The 18,004-nt window shown below is 46.2% G+C and overlaps 1 protein-coding gene across 1 annotated transcript; it reads left to right on the top strand.

Moving 5' to 3' along the window:
• Window positions 1-5,073: 5,073 nt before the first annotated feature.
• On the top strand, window positions 5,074-17,105 carry RHOU (ras homolog family member U). Its single transcript, XM_083606121.1, has 3 exons — window positions 5,074-5,637; window positions 8,335-8,393; window positions 13,475-17,105. The coding sequence occupies exons 1-3, from the start codon at window positions 5,322-5,324 to the stop codon at window positions 13,928-13,930; spliced, it is 831 nt and encodes a 276-aa protein (XP_083462247.1). The 5' UTR covers window positions 5,074-5,321; the 3' UTR covers window positions 13,931-17,105.
• Window positions 17,106-18,004: the final 899 nt, after the last annotated feature.

Raw genomic sequence — 18,004 nt, 5'->3', positions numbered from 1 at the left:
CCTCCATGGGATTCCGCCGCCCAAGGCTTGACTCACCTATAAGTTTTATTTCAGTGGTGTTTAAGGTCTCCAACTAAAGACAAGGTAGGAATCATAGCTCAGATCACCATACCTGGATAGCTTGGTTGGTTAGAGTGTGGTGCTGATAACACCAAGGTTGCAGGTTCGGGACAGCTGGATATCCTGTATTGCAGTGGGTTGGACTAAATTATCCTCAGGGTCCCTTCTAACTCTACAGTCCTACGATTCGATGACCATGGTTTCATTTGAAGTTGATTACACTAGCTAATTTCATATTCTTTTTCAAGAAAATGATTTGCTTTTCCAGATAAAAGGACTGAAAGTGTGGTTTTAATTTTAGTGAGGTTTTTATTTTATTTTATACAGTAGTAGATCTGATACAATAACAGCGAGGAATAGCTACTTGCCCTATAAATGAAGGGCTTCGTTAATGTAAGACGTGTGAGGAATCAGTAAAAACTAACAAGACAAAAATGCAGTGCTATAAATCAACATTGACATTAAAGACATATAATTTCCAAGAATCAGCCTTTGGATCTGTTTCATAAAACATTTTGCTGGCAATATTGACTAAATAATTAGCTCCAATCAATGTCTTTGAATCAAATCTATCTCTCCATGTTTCATCCGGAAGCTAAAACATTCAAGAATTGTCACAAAGTAAATGCTACTGTTCTCATTCGCCAATAAGGATTCAGCAATACTGGAATGTCTTGTCACCAACAAACTCTCTTTGATTTGCCATCACAATACAAATTGTTTCACTAGGGCTTTTTTCTTTTTCTTTTCTGCACAACAACTAGCTTGATCATACTGTTCAACAAAAGGCTAGTGTATTCAGTAGGATACATTACATTACAATTCAACACAGCCATAGTGGAGGGGTGAATTCTCAAAACCCAATCCTGAAAAGGCAGGAACAAGTCAGACATTTGTACTTCATAATCCAAGTACTGAGCTTGCACTGAAATCCAAGTACTAAACTTGCTTTTTTAAAAATGCACACAAGTCCTTTGTCAAGAGAATGCAGTAGTTCCATTAAATTATTTTTACCTCTGCAATTGTTTTTTATTCCACACACAAAAAAGGTGTTGTCATAATCTCTTCACCCCCAGGATCATAGCTCCTTTTCTACATCAGTGATGTCCCTCTATTTTGATTTGTTTTCTCTGATGACAATAGATCATAATGGCATTAATGAGAGACTGTCACTTGCTGCTGACAGCACATGCCATGACTACAATATCCCAGCAATGGCATCAAAGATCCTAGCATAGTTGTTCGTGACAAGCAGAAATGATCAGCTCTTGTTGTAAGGAAGAGCTTCTGCAGCAGACAGAGGCCTGGTGAGGAACTGACATTGCCCCCCAAAAGAGGATGCTGTACTATCTCTCTCAGCACTGAAAGGCTTCTGCAGCAGCAAGAAGCCCAGTGAGGGGAATATCATCACCTAGAGAGACAGCACTATTTCAACAGCTCTAAGCCTTGAAAGCTCTTGCTGCAGCCTGTGGGACCCTTCCAATGTTCTTTTTATTGTGCATTCATGATTATTTGTGCTCATTATTGCAATACTGTTTGCACCTGCAAGTGTTTTTTAGGGGGGGGGCATACTGCTTCATTCGCTGCATCATGTACTGTAACGTCCTGCTGAAATTCTGTAACTTTTTGTACTACATCATGTTGTGGTGTTTGGGGGTGTTTGTCCTGTTTTTGTTGTGCTATGGTGCAAGAGTGCCCACCAGGCGGCAATAATGCAATAATCTTGGGGACACAGAGCAGAATAAAGAAGCACTTTTCTTATTGCAGAATGTCCAGTATTGGGGGGAATGGGTTTGCAGTGGGTGTGTACACAATATACCTTTACAGCCCATCCGAAACTCGTTTCCCACCTCAAAGAATTATGGGTACTGCATTTTACCACTCACAGAATTATAATTCCCAGCAACCCTTAACAAACCACGGTGCCCAGAATTCTTTAAAGGGGAAGAAAACGTGCTTCAAATGTGTCTAAAAGGTATAGCGGGCATGCAGCCTATGATCGTGCAACCTGAATTTTCTGATACATGACTGAATCTCAACAGAAAATAGTGAAAATGTGGAAGCAACCTAACTTTTTATATAACAATTGTTCTGGGCTTGTTTTATCCTGCTTTTGTTGTGCACAAGGGCGCCTCCAGATGGCAGGAATGCGGCGACATCAGGAAAGGATTGCAAAACAACAAATACAACCTGTGGCCCTCTCAACATTGTTGGACTCCAACTCCCATAAGCCCCAACCAGTGTGGCCAAAGGTCAGGCATAATGGGAGCTGTAGTCCAACAACAATTGGAGGGCAACCAATTCCCCATCTCTGTCGTACAGGTGTGAGCTAGTTTAAAGTAGAGCTGAGCCACCTCAGATATGCTGCTGCTCAAATACCGTATTTTTCCCTCTATTACACGCAGATTTTTTCTCCTAAAAAGTAAGGGGAAATGTCTGTGCGTGTTATTGAGCGAATGTGTGGTCCCTGGAGCTGACAAGCGCGAGTGAAGGCAAAAATCAGGCAAATATCAAATCGTCCGGAGAAGGGAGGAAAGGAGGAAGCTGCTGCTTTCCTGCATTCTGCCTCAGGGTCTTACTGCCCACCCGCTTCTGTTTCCTTACTGTGTTTGCTCAAACGGAACAAAGAGCAGAGAAAACCCCTCCCCTCCAGGCAAGCAGAGCGTCCTTCCTTCTAAGCGTCTGGGACTCGAAGGCAACATGCAGGTTTGGGGGGGGGGGAGAGAGAGAGCTGGTTGGCTTGTGGGGGGGGGGGGGACTTTTGCCTTCCTTTCCTCCCTCCGGTAAAACCCCTCTCCTGCATTCTTAGCCAGCTGCTTCTCTGCACACCCCTCTCCTTGTCGCTTCTATGTTTTTCCTTCCCTCCCTACTTAAAACGTGGTTCCAATCACGGATCCACATGGATCCTCAGGATCTTTGCATTGAGTCACCCCAAATTCACCATCAGATCACATAGCATGTCCATGGCTACAGCCTGCACCAAAAAAATCACGCACCCACTGTTGCCTGGGGCTGCAATGGTACAAAAACGTGGTTACAAAGCATGGATCCACATGGATCCTCAGGATCTTTGCATTGGGTCACCCCAAATTCACCATCAGATCACATAGCATGTCCATGGCTACAGCCTGCACCAAAAAAATCACGCACCCACTGTTGCGTGGGGCTGCAATGGTGCAAAAACGTGGTTACAAAGCATGGATCCACATGGATCCTCAGGATCTTTGCATTGGGCTACCCCAAACTCACCATCAAATCACATGTCTGTGGCCGCAGCATGAAGCACAAAAATGATACATCCACTGTTTCATTCAGAATTTTTTTTTCTTGTTTTCCTCCTCTAAAAACTATGTGCGTGTTATGGTCAGGTGCGTGTTATCGAGCGAAAAATACGGTACCTTGTCCTTCAAAGCTCAGGGTCTCTCACTACTGAAGGTGATGTTACAAAGAGCTACCCATTTCCACAGCTTTGCTGAGGGTGCATTTTTTATAATGCCTGAAGGGCATTTGCAGGTCTGAAAACACACAAAAACCAGTTGTTGCATAGGCTGGGGATATAATAGGGTCAGCAGAGAGAGGCTGCTAAATATCAAACGTATTGTTTGCATTTGGTCCTGAAATGTCTGTGTTCTCCTGAGAGAACACAAAGTAAACATTGCTTTCCCTCTTCTGCTTTGAAGCCACCCAGAACAAATATTTCCAATATTCTGGGGGAAAAATGATAGTTATAGGTGGCATCATTCCTCTTCTACTCTTAAGACTCTTCTAAATAGGGGCTTAGTTGCAAATGGGTCTTTGAGATATCATAAACAGGTCTTTGGCAATAGGCTCTTTTCTTCTTCTTCTTCTACACTTATCATATTTCCCCTAGAAAAGGCATATTAGGATTAAATTGTGGGGCAGGGGGTTGGGCTGGCATTTCTTTGTCAGTGATGTTGTCTGGATGCTGCAATGGGGGGAAAGCCATTTGCAAACATTGAGAGCCAAGTCCAGAATAAACACCTGCCTGGAAGCATCCTCAGGCATAATCCAGAACTGGGGAGGCAAAACCACACGAAGGAATAAAAACTAGAGCAGTTTTAAGAGTGCCTTTAGCTGCACCGAAGCACATAGCTTCACATAGTTGTCTCATTAATACTGATAAATTGGCTAAGAAACTTGCTTTCCCTCTGTGAAACAGGCTGAGCTTTGATAAGATTAGACAGTTTTACAGCTCAGCCTGGAGAAGTGGGGGTGGGGAAAGGATAAGAAGGGAAGAGAATGGCTCGCAGGGAAGAAACCCGTTTTGCTTATGCACAATGAGTGAGCGTACGGGGTTGGAGAAAGGACACCTGGGCCGGCAGCAGCCCCTTGAGGCTATCTCAGCTCCGTAGACCATGAGGTCCCCGCCCCCCAGTCGGTGGGCTTCCCAGCGTGTTAAATGTAGCATTTGAGTATCGTTCTGCAAATACCACGCAGTGACTTGTGCCGCCTGGAAGACCAGGGCATTCACTAGGGCCGATGCTTCACTAGGGCCGAGAGCCCAATGCCACCCTAAATGCAGCCGCCTTCAAGGGGCCACCGGGCTCTTTGTCGCTCTTCAACGCGGTTGCCCTTTCGGAAGCGGGGGGCCACGCGGGGAAGGGGCTCCCGGGAAAGAGGTCAGGAAGCCGCCGAGGAAGGAGAAGGGGCTTCGTTCGCAGGTGAGAAGAGGAGGGGCGGGCCGGCGCGTTAGCCTTGGGCGAAGCGTGGCAAGGGGGAGCTATGCGAAACATGCCCGGCCAATAGGCGTCGTCCGAATTGCCGTCAGCGTTCGAAAGGAACAGCGGCCGTCCAATGAGAAGCGCTCTCGAACGTAGCCAGGATTCCACGCCGTCCACAAGTTGCGGCGGCGGCGGCTGGCCTCCCGCGTCCGCCTGGGCTGCCTGTAGCGCCGCCTGCCGGCCGCCTCTCCTGCGCCTGGCTCCTCCCCTCCGGCTGCCCTCCGCCCTGCTCGGCTCGCTCACTCGCTCGCTCCCCGGGTCTCCTGGTGTATTATGTCATCTGCAAGCGGAGCGCCCGGCCAGGCTCCCCGAGACGGCGCGCAGTGAGCGGCGGAGGAGCCGGGAGGCGCGTCTCTCGGGCGGCAGCGCTGTGCAGGGATCCGGAGCTGCGCCGGCTGGGCGCTCCTGCCTAGGACGGCTCCCCTCGGCCGGCCGCGCCGCCGCGCCTGGCTTGCTTCCCCTCGTCCCCCGGTGGCTCCGCTGTCCTCGGAGGGGGTCTCCCGCCCGGGAGCCAGGCGGATGCCGCCGCAGCAAGAGGGCGAGACGGGCTACATCAGCAAGCCGCTGCCGGGCGGCTGCGAAGTGCCCCCGGTGCCTCCGCGGAGGGTCCGCAGCAGCCGGGCAGCGGCGCTGGGGGCCGCGCTGGGGAGCCGCTGCCGGGCCGGGGCGGGCGGCGGCGGCGGGACTGGCGGCGGCGGCGGAGCCGAGCCTCGCCGCAGCATCAAGTGCGTGCTGGTGGGAGACGGCGCGGTGGGCAAGACCAGCCTGGTGGTGAGCTACACCACCAACGGCTACCCCACGGAGTACATCCCCACCGCCTTCGACAATTTCTCAGGTAAGGGGGCGGCGGCGGAGGCTGCCGAGGAAGCACTTCCCCTCCGGGCAGCAGGGTCGCGGCGAGGCGCCCCCTCCAGCCTGCGATCCGGCTGGGCAGGCGCATTTCTCCCTCGGAGCGCCGCGTGGACTCTGGCTTCTCTTTCAATCGCCGTCCATTTCCAGTCTTGAGACTCAAAAAGGGGCGGCTCCCCTCCTTGGGAAGTTCGCGAGGAAGAGCTGCGTTGCTCTTTGAGCTCCAGGTGGATGCAGGTAGAAAGGAGGGGCCGAAAGAGGACCCCCCACCTCCACGTCCGAATATACTGGGAAAGGATCAGTCTTACGGTCAGGGGACCAAACGGGTTAGATTAAGCCTCTTTCCTCGGGAGGATCGTCTAATAGAGAAAGAAGCTCTGAGAGATACGTGAAAAAGAAACTCTCCTTTCTTTCCTTTCCTTTCTCATGCCCGTTCCAGATCATAACTGAGAGCCCGAACTGAAGAAGTGCCCTGCATAAACCGAATTATTCGTATTTAGTTGTATGTAACACGCGCCGTCTAAAATGCAGACGTGCTGTGCTTCCTCTGGAATACGCCCCCCCCTTTTTTTGCAAGGTTGAAAGGTTTTTACAAATCTTGACCTGGACTTCGAAACAACCGAGGTCAAGGGTGATTGTAACTCAGCGGTGCAACATTGACTTTTCATGCAGAGGGTCCCTGATTTCAAAGGCCCACGTTTGAAATTCTGGAGAACCGCAGCTGGCTGGACCAATGGTCTGACTCTGTACAAGCGATTTTTACTTGGAATTAAGTTCCACTGTGTTAAATGAGGCTGACACATGCATACTCCTTAATGTACTTGTTTGCTTCTGAGTTTTGAAGCCTCCACCATTTATAACAGTATTTTCCATGCCATTTCCAGGCGTGAGGGTTAGGAACTTGGTAACAACTAAAAACAGGATCCTTTGAATTATAACTAATTCTTATGGGGGCAACCTGTAGTGGGTGGGTGTATATATAAACATGCCTTTATATGGCGGATAGTCATCTTTCAGGGCAAAGTACTTTTATTGCCAAGGGCTTGTGTGGGTCTGATTTACCCCGGGCTCAGGCACTATGCTGAGCGTGCTGTGCCCACACAGATAATTCTGTTCTTTATTTTCCCAAAACGTCACACTTTCCTATCATCTTGCAAATCCTCTTGGCTGTCTCATAATCCTTATCCCTTTAGTTAGGTTCAGAAGGGGGAAAAGTAAGCCCTTGTCCAGTCCCCTCCCCCATCTTCTATTAGTTTAAATCTCCATTGATTTGGGGGCGGGGGCAGGGAACAGCGTGGAGAGATGGCTTTCTGCTGTTTGCCGTGTGAATTGTTGTAATTAAATAGCCCCTGTCAATCTTCCCAGTTTTTAATAAGGTTTCTGGGTGTTGAGTGGAAGCTGCTGGGTCATCAGTCCTGGCTTAACTCCTTCGGGGATAGATTCGAATCTTAGAGCTACTTCACGATTTTACAGAAAAGAGGTGTCCCCGTGCATTTCTGTGCTGACTGTGTCTCTTCTTCAACATCTGAAGGGCATTTTCATGTCTGAGAACATGTAATAAACACGCACCTACTATTGGGAGTTTCAGTCATATGTGGTTTGTGTGTGTTCACTGTCCAGATATTCAAATGCCCTTCAAACAGAAAACACACTGCTGACCTGCTGTGGAAGTGCTGGGGTCGTCTTCGTTGTTTGCCGCTGTATTGTGGCCTTTGTCCTTTGTGGTGAAACATTCTCATTTTGAAGAACAGGCTCTTACAACCTCATGTCACCAAAGGTGCTCTCCCTGTCCTTTGCACCAGCTTAGACCCGAGCAACTCAGCCCTCTGCAGCAGGTATACTTGGGAGTAAGTTCCATAGAGTTCAAAGGGAGTTAGGTGTGCTCAGCTGCTTCCCCAGCAGTACAGTTTAGAGACTTTATGTGAGCCCAGTCCAGACAGCTGCTCCTTTCTGGAGCACGTTACTGCCTCACATTAAACTGCAAGCGGTTTTGCTTTGCAGTAAGCAAATACCCGAAGGGCACAGTTTTTCTGCAGTATTGAAAATTGATGCAGCAAAAGGAAGTGACAAAAGCAATAAATCTGCAACCGTTTTGGGGGAGGGGATTAAACCAAGCAAAGCCCACCCCCTCAATTAAAAAATAGTATATTGTGCTTAAACAGGGAAGCGATGGTAACAATGGCCTGTGATTACACGTGGTTCTTTATCAAGCTAGTTCTTTTCTGAGGGTGGAATGATAAATCCTCTAGTCAGAACTGAAAGGGATGCAAAAAGAGCAGCAGCTTCGCAAGGGATGTGTCAATATTTGCATTGTCTTTTCTGCTTTAAAGCAATGAGGGGTTGGGTTAGGGGCCTCCTTTGTGCCAGGACTTTGGGGGGGGGGAGAAGTGACAAGAAAATCAATCTTCAAGCAAGTTGAAGGGAATAGGGATACAAAACTGCCTGAGTGTTTGGGGGCAGCTCTCTTCTTTCTTTTGCATCATTCAGTGATTTTGCTACTTAGCCCATTTGGAGTGTACCAAATTTTTAAAGCCCTGAAGGGCTTGGGTAGGCCTCAGAGTTGGGACTGAGGCGGCTTTTGAGCTCCTTAAATCACAACTGGTTCAAATAAATACGAGGAAACACCTAATTCTTCATGAGTGGATGAAAGTTTCACTGACTCTTCCCTCCCCTTCCATTTCAGCTGTTGTATCCGTTGATGGCCGGCCAGTGAGGCTCCAGCTCTGTGACACAGCTGGCCAGGTCAGTAAAACTACTTACTTACTTGAGTGGTAGGGTGGCCTAACCTGGGGCAGAGTGAGGAACGGGGAGGAAGAAAGAGCTAAGCCCCTTTTTTGGGTGGAGTGGTGTGTGCTCTGCATTGTCACTTCTTCCCAGGCTGCTTCCCTGGGTGACATGAGAAGGCTGGGAGGAGGCAGCAGGAGCCCAAATGCAGGTCCCCCCCCCACATTGGGAATATCCCAGCTTCCCAAGGCTTGATGCTTTGTGTGGGGAAGGGCTGCAGCATGGCCTTGTCCCAGGTAGCTTCTCAGTTACCTTGAGGGCATGGGAAGAAACAGCCCTGCAACAGCTCCCTTGTTGCCAGAGTAATGTGAGTACCAGGACTACACAGGGAGGACCGGCTACTGTGGGAGGAGAAAGACTTCCTGCTTTGATTTGCGGTGGGAGTATTCTTCTGTTGCGCAAAGGTGGGTGGCAATGAGTCACCCATGTGTGAAACAAAAGCACATGTTTACATGTGAATTTGCAAGCAGCTCACTACCTGATTTGCAAAAATATACTGCGCTACACACTGGACGCATGGGAGTTTTCTCTTTACAAGCTCTCTGAGTGCATTTTCATAGAGTGGTCGCTTCTAACACACAATGCATAAGGGGACTTCCTGTTTCCTGCTGGCTGATACTGGGTAATCCAGCAGCTGGCAGCAAATGAGCTGTGGGCACCTAGTGGCTGTCTTCTCCATCTTGTTATGGAGGGCCTTTTGGAGCCATGATTGCTCGTGACATCTTTGTCCTAGATCCATTGTTCCCGTGGCCTGTTAGCTGTAGATAAGAGATGGAAAAAGAGCCTTGATAATCTAGGGCTTTCTTTCGCACTCCTAATTCATCTCAATCTCTGAATCTGCTCCTCAATTCTACGCCTTGTGGGAACGCATTCCAGTTTTAAGCAACACAATGACATCAATGCGACAATTACTATGAGGACATGTAAACAAGCTCTAATAGTGCAAATATTTGTAACCGCGGCCCACAGCTTCAGTGCGGTACAGCATGCTTCAGTTCAAACTGTGCCTCCGAAGCTAAGTGACAGGAGTCTTTGGCTCTAGCCTTGCTTCCTAAGGGGCTTAAATCTGGGAAACAAATGAGCTCATGAACCCAGTGTCCCTGACTCTTGCCCTGTAAACCTCAGTCTTCTTTTGCAAGTACCCCTGAAAAGAAGTGTATTCAAGTGGAAGGGGGCTTGTAGTAATTTCTTTAGATGTATTTTGAAGAACTGCACGTCTGTGTTCCTTCAAAATTTTTCCAAGTAAGAACCTCTGACCCTTAGCAAGTTAAGATGCATGTTTCAGTTTGGCAACAAAACATTGGTACTGGAGGTGCATCTCGGACTGTGTTTGCTCTTCGCTCTTCTTAATTTAAAACCCTTGGAAGCATGCTGTATTTTAATTAAAATGCTACCACAACTGAGGCAAATTGTATTGGTTTGGGAGGCCGGTGAGGTTGTGCTTTTGTCCTGCTGTCAGCAAGAAGGAAAGGTTGGGTGCAGGCAAGGAGTTGGTTTGCTTCCTCTTGAAGCCTCTGGGCCTAACAAAAGATTTGGTTAGCTGCATATCTGTGCCAGTAAGTGGAGTGGAGTTCTCTCCCCCCCCCCCCCGTGTGTGTGTATGTGTGTGTGTGTGTTTTGCATACATTGTCGGCATGAGGCCTCAGTCCAGATCTGGAGTCCTTTTTATGGGGCTCTGAATCAGGACAGGGAATGAAGGATTTTTAAAAATCTAACCCACACTAGGATCTAGAACAGTCCCACTGGCAATTTTTTAAAAAACATACACAAAACCCTACAGTTACACAAAATTAAAAAAATCATTCCAGTAGCACCTTAGAGACCAACTAAGTTTGTTATTGGTATGAGTTTTTGTGTGCATGCACACTTCTTCACACGAAAGCTCATACCAATAACAAACTTAGTTGGTCTCTAAGGTGCTACTGGAAGGATTTTTTTAATTTTGTTTCGACTACGGCAGACCAACACGGCTACCTACCTGTAACCCTACACTTAAAAACACTGCTACATAACTAAGCTGATTTTCATGAGTGGTATGTGGCGACTTTCCTCCCCACGATTAGATTTTCATGTAAGAGTTAGTCGAATCTTTAGTGGTTCAGAAGTGACACATACTGCCGTGATCTGAAACAGGATCTGGAAGGTCTCTCCTTTGTTAGGCTCTCCCTGCAACAGACTATAAACTGCAAAGGACCAGAACACTCTGATCATCACACAGGATCCACAAATCAGAAAATCATACCCCATGGCAAAATCCGTGTTTTGCTGCATAGAAAGAGCTACAAAAGGGCACATAGCATGGAGGTTGAGTGGGGAGGGAGGCAGCACATTGGGAAATGTGAACGTAAGGGTGTTCTTTATTCATGGCACCAGAAGTGTGTCAAGTGTAGATCATGAAAATTGGGTGACAACAATAAATATGAACCTGGAACAGCAGGCCTCTGAAGGGCTATATTAAATCATGAATCCTTCCAGAGGATCACGTTATATGACAGTGTGGTGCTAAATCCCTCGCACCTTCCTGTATCAAGCTTTGCCTGGATTTAGTGTGAAATCTCTCATCAACTGAGTCTTGATCATCTGAATTCCTCAGTTGTCCAGATCCATTGCTTTCCCCTGCTCAGTCAATAAACCATTCGGATAAACCAAATCAAAATAAGAAACACACTGAAATAGGAAGCAAGCAAACAAACAATATTCAGGGTCCGTTCATGTTACCACTCACTCTGCATGCAGTGCTATCTTACTGCTGGCTTTAGAAGCTTCATTCATAGGACCATTAGACACAAATCATATTGATCTTGTAAGTTAATTAACAAACACTGCTGCTTGATGTGTTCTTTTCCTCAAACCAGCTTCCATACAACTAGAAAACTGGATGCAGAGTAAGTGCCAATGTGAACATGCCCTAGCAGCCATCGTGCATATCGTGCATGTGCAGGAGAGAGAGCTTAATGAATAAGAGTTCCAGGGACGGGGGGAGGAAGTTGCGGGGGCAAGGAAACAAAAAGACATAGTGCATGTTGGGTGGAGGCATCCCTGCCCTCTCTCTGATGTGAACAAAACCATGCGAATGGGGCTTAAAATGCAGGGGGGTGGGGGAATTACCTCCCTGTATTTCAAGCTGCTAATGTGAACATAGACTGCATTGCATAATGCTGAAAGAGGTCAAAAGGCGCTCTTCTAGACTAGGCCAGCCTGATCCATTCAGACCACAGCCTCAGTCCAAGCTGAGAGTAGGTACCCACAGAGCAACGAAGCCTGGGATTACTCAGACAATGTTCCAAGCCACGTAGAGGCAGCAGGAAGTGGCCTGTTTACAAATTTAGGGTTAATAGATAACCTGATACAGAGATTGACCAGGGGAGTCCTAAACAAAATAACCCCATCCACACTGTTCCCATATTCGGGGGGGGGGGGGAGGGGGCAGCAAGCCCTTCCTAACACCACAGAGCCCAAAGGACCAGGACAAATAGCCAGAAATACCTGTGCAGCTCTCTTTTGAACTTTGAACTCTTACTTCCGCAGAATATTCCTGAGTGTTTTACACTTCTCCAAATTAAGTGTTACTCTAATATTAGTTTGAAGACTGTGGTTGCAAAATTGGTACAACACAGTTAGGTTGGAAATCAGATCGCTGTGCTACTTTCTGTGGGACGTTTGCAGCATCTTAAAGTAAACAAGTCAAGATCTTTTAGTTTCTGCTTACAGGAGAAATTCCCCATTTGTTTCCTGTAGTAGTTCCTTGTAGCTGGTTTACTCTGAGCTAGTCCTAATTAACCATTGGTGAGAATCTTATCAATGGGCTTAAGCAGAGGTACAAAAACCCAGTCTCTTGGTATGCACTGGAGCCCGAAAACTGCCCACTGACACCTGGTGAGGTGCAGAGTTCAAGAAGTGCTGCTGTTATTCACTCCGGTCCCTAGAAAATCTCACTGTCTCATGTTTTGGGGCAAAGTCACTTCTAGTTTAAATTTACCTAACTCTTTGCTGGATTGTGGCCAAGTACGTCAGATTGGATCTCTGCATTGCTTCATGCATCTGAGAACTGCCTTTTCCCTTTTACAACTGCTTGCACTGGCAGTTCATAGCCACCTTGTGATTAGACAAGATCCGGAGATCAGGTTCTGCATGACTCTTTTCCAGCTGCCAAATCTCCAGGTGGCAATTTTCTTTCCTTTTGCTTAGGTTTGTGTTAATTCCATTTAATTCCCTTTGTGTTGCACCAGTTCAGGTGGCTATCCCATTCATCCCGCATGAGTTCTCATCAATCCTTCTGGTATTTACAGTGCCTCCTAAGTTAGTGCCATCTGTAAGTTTCATCTACGTGCTCCCACTTCCCTTCCAGGGTCACTAATGAAAACAGCTATATGAAACAAAACCCAATAGTAATCTCTGAGGAATTCCACTAGGAAAAGGGTAAAAGCTGTCTTTTCAGCAAAGCCTTTCCTTTGGTTCAATTCAGTTTCCCATTTGCCTGTCAGTTCTTGCCGGATGCGTGGCCTGCTTTTATTGCATCATCCCTCCTGTATGGCTATGCATTCAGCAGAATCATCTGGGACAGTCTTATAGGACTTTGCCACTTCCTAATGCAGGAGGTGGATCATAAAAAGGAACGATGTCCCATGCCAAAAACTCCTTTGCTTGTCAGGGGAATATGGAGGCTAGCCTAGTCTTTGCCCTGATTTGCTGGGTTTATGAGGATTTTTTAAAATGGGGTAGCATTCAAACATGCAATTCCTTTCAGTATCATACAGTGGGTGCAGTCCCAGGAGAGCTATATCCCAGCATTTCCCTGAAAGCTCTGATCTGTAAGTTCAGCTGCAGCCCTATTTAGAAGTTGCAAAGAAGGGGAAGAGGCAACAGAGAGGATGTAGGGTTTGTGCAGGAATTCCTAGGTATGTGGGGTGATTTCTTAAGCAGTTGGGGAGTTGGAACAACTCCCTCCCTCACCTTGAACCATGGAGCTTTGAAGGGCTTTTTGTGGCTGAGTAAACGGTCTCTCAACATTCACGCTTCTTTCCCCCATTTTCCTCCAGGATGAATTTGACAAGCTCCGGCCCCTGTGCTACACCAACACAGACATCTTCCTGCTGTGCTTCAGCGTGGTGAGCCCTTCCTCTTTCCAGAACGTGAACGAGAAGTGGGTTCCTGAAATCCGATGCCACTGCCCCAAAGCACCCATTATCCTCGTTGGGACACAATCGGACCTCCGGGAGGACGTCAAGGTCCTCATTGAGCTGGACAAATGCAAAGAAAAGCCCGTGGCGGAGGAGGCCGCGAGGCTCTGTGCCGAGGAAATAAAAGCCGCCTCTTACATCGAGTGCTCCGCTTTGACTCAGAAAAACCTCAAAGAAGTCTTTGATGCAGCCATTGTTGCTGGCATTCAGTACTCGGATACTCAGCAGCAGCCAAAGAAATCGAAAAGCCGGACTCCAGACAAAATGAAAAACCTCTCCAAATCCTGGTGGAAAAAGTATTGCTGTTTTGTATAGTATATTTTGCAAAGGCTTTGATAACAGCAGTTGGATACTGGGAGCGGGTCAAAGCTATATTAGCTCAAAATCTCTCTATTCCAGAGCACACGGACTGAATTCCACAGCTCTACATGCTGCTAAAAGTCATCCGTTGTCATTGGAGGAGGAGGAGGTGGTGGGAGGAGGACCTGAGGGAGCTGGTTGATGTGCATTAGGTGGAAGGTTCCCACCCGGAGTAAGTAGAGTTTTCTGTTGCCAAGGGACAACTACCCCACCCTTCTGTGAAACCAGAAGCTGGGCCGAGGAATTGACTCCATGCAGAAGTGGGAGGAGCTGCAGCAGAGGCCTCTGGTGCCAAGGCGACACAGAAACCAGGAAAAGACTATAGGAGGACAGAGTTTGACAGGTGGATGTTAGAAAATGTGTGCTACTTAATGACATTTGGCTTCCCACGCACCCATTTTCAGTCTTGCCATCTTCAGAAACTATATCATGCATTCCAGAAACATCCATAGTTTGATAAATTTAGCAGAATCTGCACGTAAATCCTATATATTTTTCTTAAGACGATATGCCTACTTCATGCACAGTGTAGGGATGTCTTAACACAATGAGCTGCTTACATAACTGCATCTTATTTGTAGACCCCTGACTTACAGATCTTTTACATGGTGTAAATGTGCATGCTTGCCAAATTATAAAAAATAATAATAATGATGATATTTTGAATAGCCTTGGGTTGCTTTTCTATTTCTAGAGACCCCATGACAGGTTTTTTTATCAATTTATAAAGGATGTAATCCTCCCCTTAAACGATGCACCAAATACCTGTGAAATGTATGTATCTGATGGTCTAAGTCAATGTGATGATGTTTTCTACAAGATAATCTCAACTAATTACATTATAGTCTTTTTCACATAGTCAGGTACTGCACATTTATGTACCTTAGATAGGGCCATCTTTCTGCATGATGGAATTCAGTGCCTATCAATATAAGGTGAGGTGGGATTAGAGCAAGCTATCAGTCATAAGCAGTAGGAAATCCATCCATTGATGCCAATGGAAAAGTCTTCCAGGTAAATGCATGGCCATAGGAATTGGTCCTGGTTCAAAATATACCAAATCTGTCCCTGTCAATTTTCATGTAGTGATTTAAATGATGTTTTTTTAAATGATCACAAATGCGGGCTAGCAGTGGTGGTAACTACCTGGGCTGCATGCTTTGTCCATGATTTCTTATGGTCTTCCATATTGCTTTGAACAAAATGAACATTAGCCGACATGCAACACATTTTGGTGGTGACCCAAATCCCTTTCAAGACAATTCAAAGGTATATTTTATATTTTAACAAAATGGCCTGCCCTTGCAATAGATTACAATGTGATGGATCTAAAATGTGGAATATTATTTGCTCCAATATCTACCTATAGAAATTCCTCTTCTAATTAAGTAATGCAATGTTCTGAATTCTGGAGATTGAGCTGTTTAGGAACCTGTTATTTGCAAAATGAGCGCAAAAGCCTTAAGTTATTGTCTCCTTTTCTGTATTGTCAAGATTCCTCCTCCCACCAGCCACCGCCTTTAAAGTAGGCTTCTTATTCATTCCATTATCATCTTAGGTTTAAACTGGCCTAATTCAGGCATAATGAGGAACAATGGTTTTCTGCTACATGAATGAACTTCGGATTTACATGTTTCCCTGTCCTCCCTTTTCATGTGCCAACATCTGCTTTAGTTTTTAAACTAACCACAGTTCTCTGTGAGTCCAGGCTTTGGGAACTGTGGTTAATTCAAAAGCCAAAGCAGATGTTGGCACATGAAAGGGGAGGAAGAACATGTGAACCCAAGGCTTCCATGCTTAGAATAAGCTAGGATCAAACAGGTGGAAGCTAGGGGCAGGTGGAAGCACATGAGTTCAAGGTGGGGGCCCTGTTCCTATACCAATAAACCATGGTTTCCCATTATATCTGAATGCAGTCTACACATGCAAGCCCTGCAAACAGAATCCACATCAGATCTCACTGCATCTTGTACATGAGAAATACCAGTGCGGAAATCCCAGGCACCTACTTGCCCAATTGTTTAGCACACAGGGCACTAAAGTATTTTTCTTCCAGCCTTAGGTGAAGTTGCTGCCTACATTTTTTTCAGTGGCTCTCATTTTTCCTAACCTGGTTGGGATAAGTTTCCTGTTTCACTGTTGGCAATAGCTTTAGACTGACTCAGCCCTCTCCTGCCCAGCTGGGAGAACCATCTTTTCAGTGGGTGGTGATGGTGGGGGCAGTAGCAGAGATTCAGAGTTATCCAAAGCCCTGCTGGACTTGTTGCAGGAGGGAAGAAGTAACGGTTTCTGCCTTTCCAGATTTTTTTTTTTTAATGGGAACTATTCCTCTCCTGTTGTTTCTGATGGGAGAGAATGCACAGACACGACTTCCAGGGCTTACATACGTTTCCTTTAGTTTCAGGGGACTGAGAAGGGGACTTGTGAGATCCATCAAAGCTATGCTTTTCCCTGACCCACCCCCAGCATGCTTCCCTTAGGCCTCTGATGATGTTGGACCTCAAATGTTGGTGAGGCAAGGGCCACAGAGATTTCTGCAGTGGGAGGTCCTATCTCAACACACACACACACCCCTACCCCTGGTTTGACTTTTATATTCAGAGCAAGGTCTGATTCATCCCATAGCCCCAGGAAAACACTCCCAGGGACCATAGACTTGCATGGCCCATCAGAATGTAGAACACTACATTGTTTTTTTTTAATTTTCAATGCATACAATAAGTCTGTCGTTTTGTTACTGATTACTGTAAGTAATAAAAGCATAACTAGCAGTGCATAGTTTCAGAGGGAAATAAAGAGGGGGGAGTCCTTTCACTTGCAGTGTGATTTAAATATTGAATCCTTTCAACTCCTCTTATTAGGCATTTTGGTGTCCCCTCTTCATAAAAAAGTAGGTCACAGTAACCAGGAAAAGAGACCAAAATGGAGTAAGGGTAATAAGGGAAAATCAAGGGTAAGCGGGGGAACCCCTCACAATTGGACGGACTGCTTATTTTGTTCATTCTTGTTCTTAAAATGTGTTTAAAAACAAACTCTTCCAAGTCTGCATTACATGTGTCTTATCGTGCTTATCTGTGATTACCTCCATTGACGCCATGTTTAAATAACATTAAATGATGCTTCAACCTTTCGGGACTGTTCTCCTTTTCTAGTGTAGCAAACTGATCTATATTACAGACGGCCAAGCTACACAAGATGTAGGAGGGCCATGATCAGATAGCCTAACTTTGCAGATTTGAGTAAATTATAGCTACAGGGCTCCCCAAATTGGATCGGGGCAGTGGCTTTGCAGGAAGGTTTTAAAAAATAAATGTAAACCTATTACTCTCTATGCCATTCCTCCATTCTAAACTCTCCCTCCAGCTCCAGGAGAAAACGTAACAGTGTATGTACATAAGGAGAAGAAAAACTGTCTGGCCTGGATTCTAAGATGAGTGAAAGAAAGGGAAGTTTATAGAAGAAAGTTTGCTCTGTGGTCCCTAAAAAGCCTTTCTTGCAGGGTGGGAGCCTCCACGAACAATATACGGTGGGGTTTGGGTTACTTGGGGAGGGAATGGATGGGAAACTCCATGTTTATTGGAATCCAAGCCCAATTCTGGGTGATTCTCCTTGCTCCAGTGGCATCTTGCAGCCCATTCCACATTGTTCTGGAATGCAGGAAGTCTGCTGGAGAGAAGAGGCATCAGACTTTCTTTCTATGATGTTCCTTAACTTATCTTGGGATGCATGACTACAAAAAGAGCTTGTTTTTAGTTCTTTGGGTACATATCCTTCAATGCATATACAACCATTTTACCATTACAAATACTTTGAATCAGATATAGAAAATCCTATAATTGGAACTTTTATTTATTTATTAAAGAGCTACGGTAATCAAGCTGTGTCTTTTCCTAACGGCCTCATTAGGCATAGGCTCCGGTTCTACAAAACCCCTTGATAAAAATTGGCTACAATGTTGCTCCTGACCTAGTTGAACTACTTGTAAGATCGAGGCCAAATCCCAACTAAATCACAAGGTGAACTTGCTGA

Source organism: Podarcis filfolensis (assembly GCF_964270895.1).
Source record: "Podarcis filfolensis genome assembly, chromosome: 3".
NCBI lineage: Eukaryota > Metazoa > Chordata > Lepidosauria > Squamata > Lacertidae > Podarcis > Podarcis filfolensis.
Note: the sequence above shows the minus strand (reverse complement) of the source record. Positions and strands in the feature narration are given on the sequence as shown.

Excerpts from the sequence above, each read along its gene's own strand:
- RHOU (XM_083606121.1), top strand. The coding sequence starts at position 5,322 with ATGCCGCCGCAGCAAGAGGGCGAGACGGGCTACATCAGCAAGCCGCTG. Across the intron at positions 5,638-8,334 it reads CGCCTTCGACAATTTCTCAG|CTGTTGTATCCGTTGATGGC; the intron begins GTAAGGGGGCGG and ends CTTCCATTTCAG. Across the intron at positions 8,394-13,474 it reads TCTGTGACACAGCTGGCCAG|GATGAATTTGACAAGCTCCG; the intron begins GTCAGTAAAACT and ends ATTTTCCTCCAG.